The sequence below is a fragment of the Lottia gigantea genome, assembly GCF_000327385.1.
Source record: "Lottia gigantea unplaced genomic scaffold LOTGIsca_27, whole genome shotgun sequence".
Taxonomy (NCBI): Eukaryota; Metazoa; Mollusca; class Gastropoda; family Lottiidae; genus Lottia; species Lottia gigantea.
In genome coordinates, this window is record NW_008708846.1 from 1880223 (window position 1) to 1896043 (window position 15821).

At 35.3% G+C, this 15821-nt stretch overlaps 4 protein-coding genes across 4 annotated transcripts in view; 1 reads left to right on the plus strand and 3 right to left on the minus strand.

Moving 5' to 3' along the window:
• Window positions 1-1234: 1234 nt before the first annotated feature.
• On the plus strand, window positions 1235-5817 carry LOTGIDRAFT_117872 (hypothetical protein; the record flags this gene model as incomplete). Its single annotated transcript, XM_009056308.1, has 7 exons — window positions 1235-1659; window positions 2007-2240; window positions 3159-3293; window positions 4000-4088; window positions 4582-4696; window positions 5069-5141; window positions 5611-5817. Coding segments are annotated over 7 exons (1278 nt in total), but the record flags the coding sequence as incomplete, so codon positions are not given.
• Window positions 5818-8954: 3137 nt separating this feature from the next.
• Window positions 8955-13327, minus strand: LOTGIDRAFT_161068 (hypothetical protein; the record flags this gene model as incomplete). Its single annotated transcript, XM_009056309.1, has 8 exons — window positions 8955-9152; window positions 9419-9491; window positions 9986-10106; window positions 10377-10465; window positions 11117-11251; window positions 11669-11902; window positions 12220-12641; window positions 13172-13327. 8 exons carry the CDS (start codon window positions 13325-13327, stop codon window positions 8955-8957), a joined length of 1428 nt encoding a protein of 475 aa, XP_009054557.1.
• Window positions 13328-14724: 1397 nt separating this feature from the next.
• LOTGIDRAFT_161069 (hypothetical protein) lies at window positions 14725-15243 on the minus strand (the record flags this gene model as incomplete). Its single annotated transcript, XM_009056310.1, has 1 exon — window positions 14725-15243. The coding sequence occupies one exon, from the start codon at window positions 15241-15243 to the stop codon at window positions 14725-14727; it is 519 nt and encodes a 172-aa protein (XP_009054558.1).
• Window positions 15244-15405: 162 nt separating this feature from the next.
• Window positions 15406-15821, minus strand: part of LOTGIDRAFT_161070 (hypothetical protein) — a gene marked incomplete at both ends in the record, with an annotated part of 23024 nt that continues 22608 nt past the window's right edge. The window contains one exon of the mRNA XM_009056311.1: window positions 15406-15773. Within this exon, the coding sequence (XP_009054559.1) occupies window positions 15406-15773 (368 nt within the window). The remainder of the gene's footprint in view (window positions 15774-15821) is intronic.

Sequence of the window (15821 nt, forward strand, 5' to 3'; positions counted from 1 at the left end):
ATTATGGCCCTTTCAAAACTTCTATTATTGACAATCATCATTGAATGATTTCCATATCTCCTAATTTCTCTCGGTGGAAAATACATACATGTATGTTGTATGTACCCAGATTTCAGTCATTCTTCAGCCTGCCTATACGCCTGAGAGAGGTCAAAGCAAGATACAATTCAGTATTTGGTTTATCGCGCCTTAACAGACAAACGTCATATTCACGAGCTTTCTCGTGCTTGCGTATTAAGACGAAGCTGAAAAGCAGCACTGCTGTTTAAAGCTGAAGTTGCCGATTGACTTCTCATGAATAATTGTATAATTAATATTAATATCAATATTACTTCATATATACTCATACAATTCATTTTGAAGATTATAATATTATGTTATACGATAGTGGTCTTAGATTTTGGGGTAGTGGAAATGAAATCCCGGAAATGAAACTAAATAAAAGTGGACCTCTCGAAAGAGGTAGTATCAGATGTTCCAGAAAGGATGAGCATACTCTGCTTCGTGCACGACAAAATAGATTTAATTACCTGTTCTCTGTTTTTTTTTGCAGAATGGGTAAAATGTATATGGACAGCTTGTTGACAGATATCGGGGACTTTGGATGGTACCAAAGGGTAATTGCCGCCTGTTATCTGTCCACTATTATACCAATTACCTTTAGCATGATGGAAATGGCATACTCTGGTTTGATTCCTGATTATTGGTGCAGTAATAGTTTGGACTTTAATATGACGGACAATGTAACTGTCACAAATCTTAATGTGTGTAGTAAAAATATATCGGTATGTGATCGAGAATTCGATATGAGTAAAAGAACCATCGTAAATGAGGTAAGTGGACAGACATTGAAGAGACCTAGTATTGTTTTAAGGAACAACACTAGAATTCCAGGTCAGTTAGACCTGAATATGAATTTATCATTGCTAAGAGATGAGTGTATATTGCAAAAAAAGTACTTGACAGCAATGAACAGTCATCCATATGAAATGTTGCAACATGCCATTCATGTGGTTCGAGGACCTGACAACTGTACTTCCAAAAACAATTATGGATATTAAAAGTAAATGCCTGTCTACTTTCAGTTCATATTCCGTTTTCGGAAATGTGCTTGAAAATGCATTTGTTGTGTTTAGAGGCATGTATACATGAAGGCTGAACTGTTTCTCATCACCCAAATACAATTAGAATAGTGTTAACGTCAATTTTGCACTAGAAATTTATTCTTTCGTTTCAGTGGGATCTGGTATGTGAGAATCGATGGATCAGCTTCACAATAACAACAGTCCAGATGGCAGGTGCCCTAACAGGAGCCTTTATTGTTGGTTATTCAAGTGATAGATTCGGACGAAGGATCAGTCTCTACACTACCCAATGTCTACACCTCATATTTATCGCTGTTAGTGCTTTCTCTAACTCATGGCAACTCTTTGCTGCTATGAGATTTGGCACTGGAATGGTTGGTGGTGCTACTGTTGTGGTCTCCTTTCCCGCTTCTATGGAGTTTGTTGGTAAAAAATGGAGAGCGCTCCTTGGTGCATTTCCAGTGTGGCCTACAGCTGCGCCATTTTTAGCATTGATTACCTATCTCTATCCGAATTGGCGTCATTTTGAATATTTCATTTGTATCGTCAATATCCCAATCTTGCTGGGGTTTTTGTAAGTATAAATAGTTTTAGTAATTTCCTTTTACCAAAATGTACCGAGTGTTTCGAAATAAGAAACAGGCTATGGTAGAGGTGGATGGAGGCCACACAAAATATTAAATACTCACAGGGAAACTTAAATGAGTACACTTTAGATTTTTCCACATCTATTTCATGTGAGGGTATGCAGGGTGTTGAACAGTGACCCATCATCATTGTACCTCTCTCAACTTGGTAGATACAAATCGCAAAAATACAACGCTCCTTGTGTTTCAAGACACAAAACTCTACCAGGCAAGCTATATTGAAAATGATTACATAAAAATATTACTATATTTACTATTTGGTGATTTGTTATAGCATTGCACCGGAGAGTATACGTTGGTTAACTGTTAAAGGAAGAATTGAAGAAGCGTCTAAAGTAGCATGTCTCATTGCCAAAAGAAATAAAAAACCACCACCAAATACAGCGATTTTAGATAGAATTGCCGAAGAAGAACGATCTCAGAATAGAAATTTTTCCAGCTATTCGTTCATAGATTTATTTCGTGGAAAAAGAATGGCACTTATAACATTAAGATTGTGGCACACGTGGTAAGTGTAAACATTACACTATCGTTACAAAGTACCAAATTCATAAAAATGAATTATACAGTGGTGTAACCTATTTTCGTGCATATAAGGATTCAACACCGAATTTCGCCAAAGTTAAAAAAAACGAAATTTTTTCTTAGATGTTTCCTCAGATATTCCACAAAATAATTAAAACTGGTTTGTTTCGATTTTCTTTATGAATCCTTCACTTTGACCCATATTTCATGAGCAACCAACTCGGCAACGGCGGCAGAATGCGTCACCTATTACAATGTTTGATCCATAAATAAGTGGTCGAGAAAAACACGTTGTATGCATACCCAGTGGTATAATTAACTTCTCTTAGTATTCATCTTTAATATCAAGTCATTATAACTAGTGACAATTCCTTCAAAGAACCACGATTTAAAAAAAAATATTGACTGACAAAATAAGGTACGTTGCGTGATTTATTGCCAAAAAGTCACTGAAACAACATAGGAATATGGCCCACATTGTGTTCCATAGAAATTTTCTGCTGACACGGAATCCGCTAGTTGATCACGTGACTTCATTCGTTGGACTACCGCTTGGGATTATAAAGAAATTCGGCCGATTAAAACATTTTACCTTGCTTGATACTACCGGATTCATTCTACTAGCTGATATTGTAGAGATAACACATGTTTATCAAAACAAGCAAATGCGGAGGTCACGCGAGGTCGCACATGTAAATTATTAATCATTTCCGGAAATGCACGAGAAATAGGTTAGCACGAAATTAGGTTACTTGACTGTATATAGATATACAATCAAAAAGTATAATATAATACGGTATGGCGCAATAACACAACCACTTTCCAGTAGGTAGACCATTTAGATTGGAGAATTCAAGTTGTTGTGTAATATGTTTTCAAATATTCTCCAATATAATTGCAGGTTTACATCAGTAGTAGTTTACTGGTGCCTTATACTTGGTGTTCAGAATATGTCTGGTAATTTTTATATCAACTTTTTCTTAGTATCAGTCATCGAGATTCCTGCTGCGTTGTTGGTGCTGTTATGGATCAATAAGTATATATGTTTTTTCTTTAACAAAACGGTAGATCCTGTAAAAATATACACGTCATGTGCATTAGGAATACGTTATCAAAGCACAAATTTTCTTAAAATCACCTAAGTTGTTGCAAACTATATCAGCATGACTTATGTTCAAGAGTATTATTTGATTAACATGACCCGTTTTATAATGTTTGGTGAATTGGTATAGCATTTCCAATATTCGAGGTCACCGGGGTGAACTCGGGTATAAGGTCGTAAAAGTTATCACTTGATCTTCATTTTTGATAATAAACTTTCGTCCCTGGCTTTTAAAAGAATTGGCTGAAACTAATAGCGTTTCATTAAACATAGGAGGTCAAGGTATCCATATTTGTAAAGAAAAGAAAACTGTAAAAATCCACAGTTTATCTTTCATTGTTAATCATATGCCAAGTTGTTTAAAAATTGGTTTAAAACTATATAAAACGGCTAAAGTATTTTTCATAAGAATGTTATCTCTATTATAATTTCGAAGTTTTTTATCTTCATTTTGTGTATATTTACATCTAAAGTTTTATATTTGAAATTTGTATTTTAAATATTCGGGGTACTGAGGGCTGATTTTGATTAAAATCTCGCCAATTATCAAAGTTATAATTTTATTGCCAGGTAAGTCATTTTTAAGAAAGAAAACATAAAAGTGATAATATAGAAATTAATGCTTATACATTACTTACAGGAAGAACTTTGGTAGAAGATGGTCAGTTGCCTCAGGGAATATCGTTACATCTCTTGGTGCACTAGGTGCGATCATAGCTACGTTAACTGGTATGTAACATATATTTTTTTGCCAGTGATTTACATAATAAATATGTAATAAGTTCCATCAGCGATTACGTAATAATTACGCAATGTGTTTCATCAGAGAAACGTTGGTCAGGCGTTCGACCCCCACAACCCCCCCCCCCCCCCCTTCAAAAAATTGTATGAGGTAGAGACGTATATTGACAAAAATAAAAATCGTTCCAGTAGCTAAACGAAATGCACTACAAGCTTTTTTAAGGAGAAATTAAAAGCGAAATTTTCAGTGTTAATGAAATCAGCACCTGTTGCTGTTTTGAATATTAGATCATGATAAACTAATAGATATATTTTTAAACCTAGTTCTTTTCAACTTACTTTTATATAAACGTTATAGCATTATTTTATCAGGTATAGATTTAAGCTAATTTACATTTCAAAGACATCATTAATATCCATACTATGCATGCTGATAATATTGATTGAAATGCTAATTAATTTATCACATTTTTAGCACCAGAAAGTTCCAAGGCCTATTACGTTAATATTTGTGTTATGATTTCTAAGTTTGCTACAACAACGGCTTGGTCTGCTATGGTGCCTTTTACTGCTGAATTATATCCGACTGTGATAAGGTATGTAGAATGGAAAGTCTCACAATTAGTGTTTAAAATACAATCAAGACCCTTTCAATTGGTAATATAGCTTGTTCAGTATACGGAATAATGTAAAACGCTATGAACCACTGTTTGGCAAAATCATTTACAGATCAAAGCTAAAAAGCCACAATTGCACTGAGGGTAATGCCAAAGATGTTTCCCGTTAGGAAGATAGAAACAAGGTCAACATTACCAAATTGGGGTTAATAACAGTCTCTCCATTTGCCATTTTAATCTGATAAATGACACAAAATGGTAGGGCCTATCTCTCAATACAACACTGCAAATGTAAATAATAATCTTCTCTAAACATACAATGAATATTGATTGAATTCAATTATCTTACAGAAATTTAGGTTTTGGTTGTGCAGGTACAGCGTCTAGAGTTGGTGGTATTGTTGCTTCTCAAGTCATGTTATTGGTAAGTTAGACCATACACATCATCAGCCTGATTATTGAATACTTTTAAGGTTGTTAAAATCTGTCAATTATTTTCATGTTGCAACTTTGCCAGGAACAGTAGCTTTTCTAGGAAACAGCAGCCGAGCAGGGGCAAAAAGTAAATTTACAAGGGTTTAAGGTAGACTTTCAATATGTAAATTGTTAAAAATATTAGAAGTGTGGGTGGAGGGGGGTTGTGGCAAGCCGGCCAGCTATTTTATTTTCTCGAAAAAATGGATTGCCCCTCTGCACAGAAATATATGTATTACTTTCGCCCCCGGACAATCAAGTCTGGCTACGGCGGGCCTGCCGAAATTGCTTTGAATTAAGATTAAAATTTTCAGTTGTCCAAATGTCCCAAGTCATATGAACCTATTTAACATGTTACTGTTGTTGATTTCAGTATCCTTAGTCTATTTCATTCCCTTTTTATTTTTCAGGCTGTAAAGGGAGGTTATATGCCATATATCATCATTTGTATTTTAACAGCAATTGATACGTGCTTAATACTCACACTACCTGAAACACGGGGTGAAATCTTACAAGATACTCTTGTTGACATTAATAAAAACAATGAAAAGAAATATCAGTTCGCCGTCAATGATGATGGTTCACAAGAAAACGGTTTATCTTCAAAATTGAAAGACAACATTTAATTTACCAATTCAATTTTAAAAGATTATGCTGAAAGGATATGTATATCCTGTTTGAATAAAGACCAAACTAATGCAATATAATAGTTATATTGTACGTTCCAGCAAAATAAATAGTTTATTTTGTAATGTCTTCGAACCTGTTCGTCTTTTGTGATAGTTAATGAGTTTGAGTGAATATTAATCAAGTCGTAGCACAGGACAGGATAGAGTTGGCACTTGGATTTTTAAAACTCATACGAATGTTATTTTCAAGATCTTCGAAAACGTTATTAAATAAAAATGTTGTGTGAGCGTTTTGGCTAGATAGAGGCAATCACTTGCTTTGCTGATTTATATAGCCACATTTTTATACAACTAAATTTTATTAGTTATTTTTAATGTACTTCGCTTTAAAATATTTTAGTAGAAAAAATAGAAAAAAGTTGAGGCAGCTTTTACTACGCAATATTAAAATATGTTTACTTTACTTATAAAGTAATCATGTATAATATGATCTTCTTTTAACGCAAGTGTGATTCTTATTGCTCAACTTATAGCCCCGTCACACCGGATTGCGACTATTTGCAATCTTACGGTGATTAGAAGAGTACCCGGTCGCCGGCAAAACGAAAGATAAATTTTCTAAAAAATTACAAATTATAAACCCATCACCAAAATTCCACGACCATGTTACGTTCCAACGACGCACCAACGACAACTGATACTCAGGGTGTTTATATTGATAACTTTGAGTATTGGTAAGGGCGTCCATCGTAACTCTGATGGCGCTCCCATCGCGCTTTTCTTTCTTCCATAGAGATGCCAAGGCGCTTGACCTTCTCGATTCCATTGTGTTACAAACGCGTAACAGTACAGATAGCCGAACAAGACAGACGCCTTGACTCGGCGTTCATTGTGATAATGTTGACAGCTACACGATATCTTATATTTCCTTTAGACGCTCTGAACCAATTTTCCACCGCCGTAACACCTGAATAAGGACGCCTTTCCCGTGTGACGGGGTATAAGATACTTGGATATGATTTTGTTTAGTAATCAACCTCTTAAAATCATTATTTGTCCCTCATGTCCATGTTCCATTAAAGATTATGCTTTCTTGATTTTGTCTTTATTAATCATATTTCTTGAGTGATAAACCATAACGCAACGTCCAATAATAAACCCCGGTATGGTCAAGAAAAAAGGGTGGAACAAAGAAGCAAAGAAACATAAAGACAGTCGACCTCATACCACAAGTTACGCGGTCAATTTGTGTTATAACGTTTTTTTAGCGTCTTTGCAACGCGTGTAAAGAAGGTTGAATTTCTCGATTTAACATGGAAAGAGATGGCAAATGTGTCCAGATTAGAATATGCTTCCTAGTAGTTATCTCCCTTGATAAAACTTTTAAGCGTCATAAAACAAGAGTCAATCGTAAACAGAAGTTTTGATGTCAGACACTACGTATCTAGCCATATTTTACGTATTTTGAACGACCATGTAACTAACTAAATGTTTTTTTCACTTGCATTTACCGTATAATGGAATATCGACATGTTCAGTAAGTTGTGTGGTCGTGTATATTCGTCAATATTTGTTGGAGATAAGTTCATTTCATGTCAAAAACAACTTACTTTCCGTGTTTGTGGTACATCCCAGCCACAGACAGTTATACGTGAAAGAGTTTGTGCATGCATAAAATGATACGACTTTTCCGTTCTACGAAACTTTTTCATCAAATATAAAACGGTGACATACGCTGGCCTACTAGCCATGGTGCCACAGGACATTTAGCGGAATTGGTATATCACGGTCGTTAGTATGCTATAAGTTATCCAAAAGTTATCGAAAGGTTCTCTATATTGGTGAATATTACGTTATTTATCAATGCAATTCGATTTAAAGGAATACCAGCTCTTAGCATGGACATGCAATTGCTAAAGAGTTTATATTCATCAATTGGACTTACAGGTGCTTTGACTAGAATAATAGAATCTATATATCTATTAAACTAAGTAATTATTGAAAAACACTTCTAAGCGTTTCATGTTGGGGACGAATATCGAAAAATCTCCGAACTGGGCGCAAGTATACGAAGGTACTCGCTTCCGATTGGAAGAGTGGCCTAAAGTACACGTAGTCACAGGAAGCCGAAAGTAAACGGTATTCGATAAACGCCATATTACGGACTGGACAAGGCGACCAAGACGGCCATGGTCCGATAGTTTGGATAGGCCACTGTTTTTCAACATGTTTAAAAACAATAGATTATCACTTTTTCAGTAACCGACCCTAGGAGAACTGAAACGATCGCGCCAGATTTTCCCGCAGGTGTAAGGTAATGGTTGCAGGTTTCCAGCTAAGAACAACCGATCGACCAAAATATAATTGGGTACTATCGGGACCGAAACAATCCGTGGAAAAAAACGGCCTTATAAGCAAAGTTAGAATGTCCAGTTCGACCCGCCGCCATGATCCATTGGGATGGACTCAATCGGGTCAAAAAAGGGAACGATTAAGGAGATTCAAGACGACAGTACTAGAAATGTTTCAGTCAGATCGGGTCGATTGAAAAAAAAAACAATTCTTGGTGAAATTTTATATGATTCAATTTTAGCTTGTAAACACTCTAGAAGGTTTAATTCTTGGCAAATTTGGACGAAACTTGGTGTCAAAGTTTGCTATTATTCAAGGATGATCCCCATCGAAATCAGAAAAATCGAAAAATATCTAGTATAAGATGAAAACGCGTTCAATTTTTAGCACGTTTGATTCAAGACGACAATCCACCCCACCATAGAAATGTTTCATCAGAAACAAGATCGGACCGATTGGTGAAATGGGGGTAGAAGAGGCGATTCAAGGCGACAATCGTAGAAATGTCATCGGGAACCAGATCGGGTTGATTGAAAAAAAAAAACAATTCTTGGTGACATAGAGGTATAATGGTTATGTTTTGTTAAAAGTATGCTGATATTCGCTTTTCACACACTCTTTGGCTAAAAGAGATGATTAAGTAACGATGAAGTAAATTGTGGCAGGAAAGGGACAATTGTTCCTTGAATTGTAGAAACAAACCTGCTAAAAGTCTAGTCTGATTTTCTAAATTTAATAACATAAATTGACCTGCGTTCCATTTATAACTTTCCATTGGATTTTCAAAGCAAGACAGTTTTATTTTGCTCATCTCCACTTTCGACTGAACATTTATCTTGTGTGTCTCTGTGTTTGGTAATTTCAAACAGAGTATCAGGTAATGCCTCGCCCCGTGTTTCTGGTAGTGTGAGTATTGAAGCAGTATCTATTATCATCAACACACAAATAATAACGTATAGTAAATAACCTTCCTTTACAGCCTGGAATATATTTTTAAAATGTTTCGGTTGGCTTTCTATGTTGATTTGTAATTATCTAGCATGTGTGCAAAGCACAATTCAGTGGAAATAGCAGTTCATGCATCAGTACTTGTTTTTGCTATAAAACAAAGAACAATTTCGATTCATCATAAGATATGAACTAAAATACTTATCAATGCCAGAATCAGACAACCTGTAGCTAGTTGCTGTGTTCACCTATCTTCACAATATTAGCTATTTTTTCTGTCTCTGAAGTGTTTACTTACTAATGCAACTACTTGAGTAGCAAAAATACCACCAACTTTAGCTACAGTGCCAGCACTACCATATCCCAAAATTCTGAAATAACCCACCATGTTGTTACAAAATGGATTACTTTGGCTACACTTTTACAGGACCATTTAAAAAGATAAAACTGTCTTAATCACAGTATTTTGTTGATTAGAATGAAAGACAATTAACGCCAACTCATAAAATGGAAAAACATTTAATGCCCAGGAAACTTCTGAACGAACGAAGATATAAAGCAACCGTTTCCATTAAAGACAACTTTACATATAAAAATAATACAAATATTGCTTTATCCCAGTCTATTTAAAATTGAATGACCTTTTTATTTTATGACCTTTTTATTTTATGACCTTTTATTTTTCATATAGCTACTTAAGTTGGGGTCTAAAGACGATTTTCTTGAACATTCGTATGTTTGATAACACCTCTAGCCATTCAAAACCCTGCTCTCTCCAACGCTGGGACAAAGGTGCATTCAGTGCAGAATGTTAATAATTTTAATGGGCCTATATTATCATGTAATCAAAACAGTCTTTTCTTACCTTATTACAGTTGGGTATAATTCGGTGGTGAATGGAGACATACTAGACCAACCACTTGTTACACAAAACTTAGCAATCAATACACATATATTGACATAATAGGCCTTTGAACTTTCTGGTGCTAAAATATAAGATTCATATGTGTATCGGGGATAAGTAAAGCATAGATTTGCACCATTCAAAGTTCATTCAGACGTTTTGAAACGACACTGAAAAAACTAAGCGTTTTATGACGTAGTTAACACAAAGGCCCTAAGATATTTTATTACAATGATTTGATAATTCGAATAGATCAACTATTGCAATAGGATTTTTTTTACTTTTCTAGAATAATGAATGATGAAATCGCCTGGGTTTGTGTATTTTAAAGTTATAAAAAATAGCTTCATACCTGTTAAGGTGGCTATTGCTGCCCCAAGTGCACTGAATGCTGTTAATGAATTCGCTAAGACGATCGATCGCCTTCTTCCAAAATTCTTTCTAGAAATAGGCAAATGGATTTCGATATGTGTTTTTTTATATGATTCAGTTTTAGCTTGTAAACACTCTAGAAGGTTTAATTCTTGGCAATTTTGGACGAAACTTGGTGTCAATGTTTGTTATTATTCAAGGATGATCCCCATCGAAAATCAGAAAAATCGAAAAATATCTAGTATAAGTTGTTGGAAACACTCTACAAGGCACAATTTTTGGCGGATTTTGACGAAACTTGGTGTAGTGTTTGTAATCACCCAAGGATGAATACTTTTGAAAATCAGAAAAATCGAAAAATATTAAGTTTTTGCCCTTGATCTTGAAAATTTTAAGCATGTAAACACTCTTGACAGATTTTGATGAAACTTTGTATTATTATTCAGTATCGCTTCAAAAAGTTCAAAAGAAATGTATGACTGAATGTTGAATATTTCATACTAGTGATTGTTACTGTACTGCAGAATATTTTTATTTAAAATCAAAGCTGGCAGTGGGCGTATAATACCTTGCCGGGCAAGCTATCTTTTCAACATCGGTTAAAAACTCATAGATTTAAAAGCGTTTTTGAGGAAATGTAAAAAGGACGGATGAACCGACCAAACGACAGCCAAGCATAGGTGTCCTATGTGTATAGAAAGTGAAAGTGAATGTGTTTACCTGTCAATCCATAATAAAATAATCAATGAGGCAGGAATCTCGATGACCGATACCAAGAAAAAGTTGAGATAAAAATTACCAGACATATTCTGAACACCAAATACTAAAGACCAGTATACTAATGCGGAAGCAAACCTGTAATACAATATTCCAAACTTTCCCCATGTGGATATACGTAACTTGATTTATTTTTATATACATAATACATCTTCGCTTTAGGGTACAGAATAAAAAAAAAACAAAATTAACCGATTTTTAGCTAGTAAACACTCTTGAAGACACAATTCTTGATGGATTTTGACAAAACTTGTCATCACCACTCAAGGCTAAACTCTATTGAAAATTTAAGAAAATCTTGAAGAAAGAGTTCTAAAAGAAATGTATGGCTAAATATTTAACTGCCAGTTGGGGTATGCTACCTTGTATGACAATTCTTGGCCATCATCATAGCAATACTCTTTTTTTCAATTTTATTCCGAGGAATTAGGTAAAATATAATGAGTTTTTGTTCCTAAAAGAATTTTTGTCATTCTGTGTATAAAGAATACTTACCACGTATACCATACCCTTAAGGTTATCAGTCTTATTCTTTTACCACGCACTAAATCTATGAAACTATAACTGGAAAAATATCTATTGCGTGATTGCTCTTCTTCGGCAATTTTTTGTATCACTGCTGTGTCAGGTGGTGGCTTTTTGCTTCTTTCGGCAATAAGACAAGCTATTGCAGACGCTTCTTCAATCCTCCCTTTAACAGTTAACCAACGTATACTTTCTGGAACAATGCTGAAAAAATAACATAATTGGCATTTACTGATTTTCTAAGCAGAAATGCTGCTCAGTAAACATGGCACAGTCACTAGGCACATGCTGTGGATTGACAGTTGTAACACTTTTGATGCTGGAAAGCTAGCTTCAGGTGACATAGCACGAATCACGACAGTATATGTAATACGAAACAACACATGGTTCTTAAACACATAAACGTAGTCAAATTTTTTAAAAGAATATAATATTTCAACAAAGCCTTCAAATCACAATGAAAGGTTTAAAAATGGTCTTAAATGTGATTTGAAGGCGTTGTTGAAACTGAAGATTCTTACAAAAATCCAAGCAACACTAAGGTGTTTAGAGCAAAAATGAAGAATTCAAGATGCCGCCAATTTGGAAACAGGTAAGCTATCAGGGCTAAACATGGAGCAGCTCCGGACCACACAGGAATAGCACCTAACAAAGCTCTCCATCCCTTGCCAACAAACTCAACGGCAGCTATAAAATTGACTACGCTAACTGCACCACCAACCATTCCGATACCAAACCGCATAGCAGCAAACAGTTGCCATGAATTAGAAAAGGCACTGACAGCTACAAAGATCCCATGCAGGAATAGAATGGTATAGAGACTGATCCTTCGTCCAAATCTATCGCCAGCGTAACCAATTCCAAAAGCTCCTATTAAGGCACCTGTCATCTGGACGGTTGTTATTGTGAAACTGATCCATCGATTCTCACAAACCAGATCCCACTGAAATCAAAAAAGGAAAGAATAAGATAATCCATGTTATATTATTACATGATTACACGAGCAATGCCATGTCATGTCTTCCAAGAAGGAAAAACAATTTTTTTCAATTCCAATTTTCTTGAAATTTTTATATTGCACAATTATGTGAAAGGGAATTTGATCAATCAATCGTAACACCCTTCACTTTAATAATTGTGACCCGGTTTCCCCCTGTCAGTGATGCAGGTAAGAGGGGCTGACATGGAAAAAGCGTTTAGTCGTTCGGATGGGACAATAAACCGAGGCCCCGTGTGCTACAGGCTGTGCACGTTAAAGATCCCTCGACAGTTGAAAATCGAAAAAGAGCAGGCTAATGCCGCTGTCCTGTGAAAAATTTCCCTCATGGCACCCTGCATGGCGTTGCCCGTCTTCATTAGCCCACACGGTGCAGAAGAGTAGGACGTAAAACTCCATTCATTTCATTTCATTTTTTTAATAATTGTGATATTTGCGTAGTAACTGCAAGAGACATTATGTATATTTAGTATTACCTCATTTACGATGGTCAGTTTACTCATATCGAATTCTCGATCACACATCGATATATTGTTACTACACGAATTAAGGTTAGTACCATTGTCGTCGTTCGTTATGTTATTCACACCGTTTTTACACCAAAAATCCGGGATAAATCCAGAGAAGGCCATTTCCATTAAGCTAAAGGCAGTTGGTATAGTGGTGGACAGATAGCAGGCGACAATAACCTTTTGATACCACCCAAAATCCCCAATGTCTACCAACAAGTTATCAAGGTACATTCCGTAAGAATAAAGCACAAAATTTCTCAGCGCAAAAAGCAGAAATCTGAGGATTCGAATTTCCTTCAAAGAAAAACTAACGATATAGTTTGCAAAAGGCTCTCGTTACCGTTAACAGTACGATCATCAGTATGTTTAGTATGAACCTATATACATCGTTATCACTTTTTATATTATTATGTACGATTAATTGGTTACGATGAATTGTCATACTGAATGTGGCAGCCTTGGCATTACATCTCTTATAACTGCATAAGTGATTTAGTAGACCAAGTTTCAATATTAATGATAATTCGCTGTCGTAAAAAAATAATTGGTCATGCCAAAAGTAACGACAATTTAATGAAAAAATTCAAATCAACTGGAAACATACGATATTACGAGCCCGAATGCGAATGAATATTGGCTTTTAAAACCAAATTCTGTACGTCAGAATATAGAATAGTCAAGAAAATATATGTCATCGTCATAACACAACATAGTCATTTTCTTGGTTTAAAGAAAAGAGCAAAAAACTTTACCAAAGCGACACGGTTTAAGCCATAAACTTGTAACTTCATATGCACTTAGTCAACTGATAAAATAAATACTGTTCAAAATTAAATTTTCTCTCCAAAATTCATGACTTGAGCAATTGAGATAGGTGAAATTTGGTTGAATCAATGACTTGGGCAATAACATAAGCATTGTCATCAGATATGTAATACCCAGAAAAACGACTTCAGCAGAACAGAACGGGCTTAAATATAATGACACATGATATGTATCAGATATATTCATTGCCACGATGTAAATCAGAAATTAAGATAAACATTGAATTGATAATTTATCTTTTGTTTTAATTCCAACATAACAACATTTTGTTTTAATTTCACCATAACATAACACATTTAATTAATTATAACAATAATATCTATTGCGTTTTCGTTGTTGCCCATGGATCATTCATGAGGTAAGTTGTCATAAAAGGGGTGAGTGATCTGTGGAAGGACCCGTTTTAGTACTTGGAGATCATCATATTTTCTGGCGGAAATACAACTTATATTTTCAAAAATTCTATCTCACTTTGCCACCTGATCAATTGCTATAATTCTAAAAGTCAATGGTTTCCACACTTCATCAATGTCAGAGGAATAATCTATAATGAATAGTATTGTCCGAGCATACTTATACATTGAGGCTTTGCTTACCAACTTTCTTGTCATCTGATTTTCTTTTTCTGGCTTCATCTTTGGATGATGTGTGCCTTCGGTGTTGTTCAGCTGAAATAGTTCCCAATTTACCACCTATGCATGGATCACATCTTTCCTTGGCATAAAAATAGACATTTTTAAATCAGCAAAACTCTTCTTAAAATAGGTAAAACCAACAGCTCTCTTGGAAGCCTCGTTGGCATCATGCTGATATCTTTCGAATAAGTTAATGACCTTTGTGCCTGGTTCCAGAAAACGCTTCTCTTTGTATGCTGGCACCTTGCGACAGTAATGTGTTTCAACACAAGGGGCATTCAGTAACCAAACTTTTACGAAAGTGACGGCTTCTTCAGACATTTCCTTTGTTATCCAGTGTTTCTCATTTGGATATTTCGTTATTTCTTTCGCAGAATCAGCAGCATCCACTTTAGCAGTATTACATGTCAGCCAATCGGTAATGGAAGCCATACCTAGCGTTGAGCAGAACATCTGTTTTCGAAGACAATATTCAAACATCGAAGATATTTTGTTTGTCTGCATCTTTCTTTGTTTTATTTCTATACTTGAAACCAAAGCCTTTACCACTGATTTTCTTTCATCCCAAGATTTCATGTTGTAAAATGATGTCCATATTGAATTTCTACCATCTTCAGTAAATTTATTTCAGTGTCTTAATTCTGACTTAATTTCGATTGGCAACTTGTTCCTATTTGTTTTCCTTTGTTAAGAATCCCTCTTCTACTTCCATGCTCCTAACCCTGTAAGCGTTTTTCTTTATGATGTTATTCTTCCATGTTTCTGGTCTTGCTCCCTTGTTCCGTTTTGATTTTGGCAACTCTGTATTTTGTGAAATGATCTTCTTTCCTGTATCGACATCTGTATCATCTGATGAATCATCAGAACTGGAATCTTGGAATCCTTGTCGTGGATATCAGCAGACGCATCTTGCTCCTCAACCTCAACCACAACAGGCATATCTATATTATATTCGTCTATCAGCTCTGGTGTTATAGTATCTTGTTGCTGCTGGATTCCACGTGGTACATTTAACATGAGACCAATCGGGCAAAATTCATCATGATTCAAAATAAATTTATCATGTCCTGGTTCTTCATCAGATGATGAGGATTCGGTGCCAGTACCTAAAGAATAAAATTTTTATACAACATTCAGAACAAAACTACTGGTTC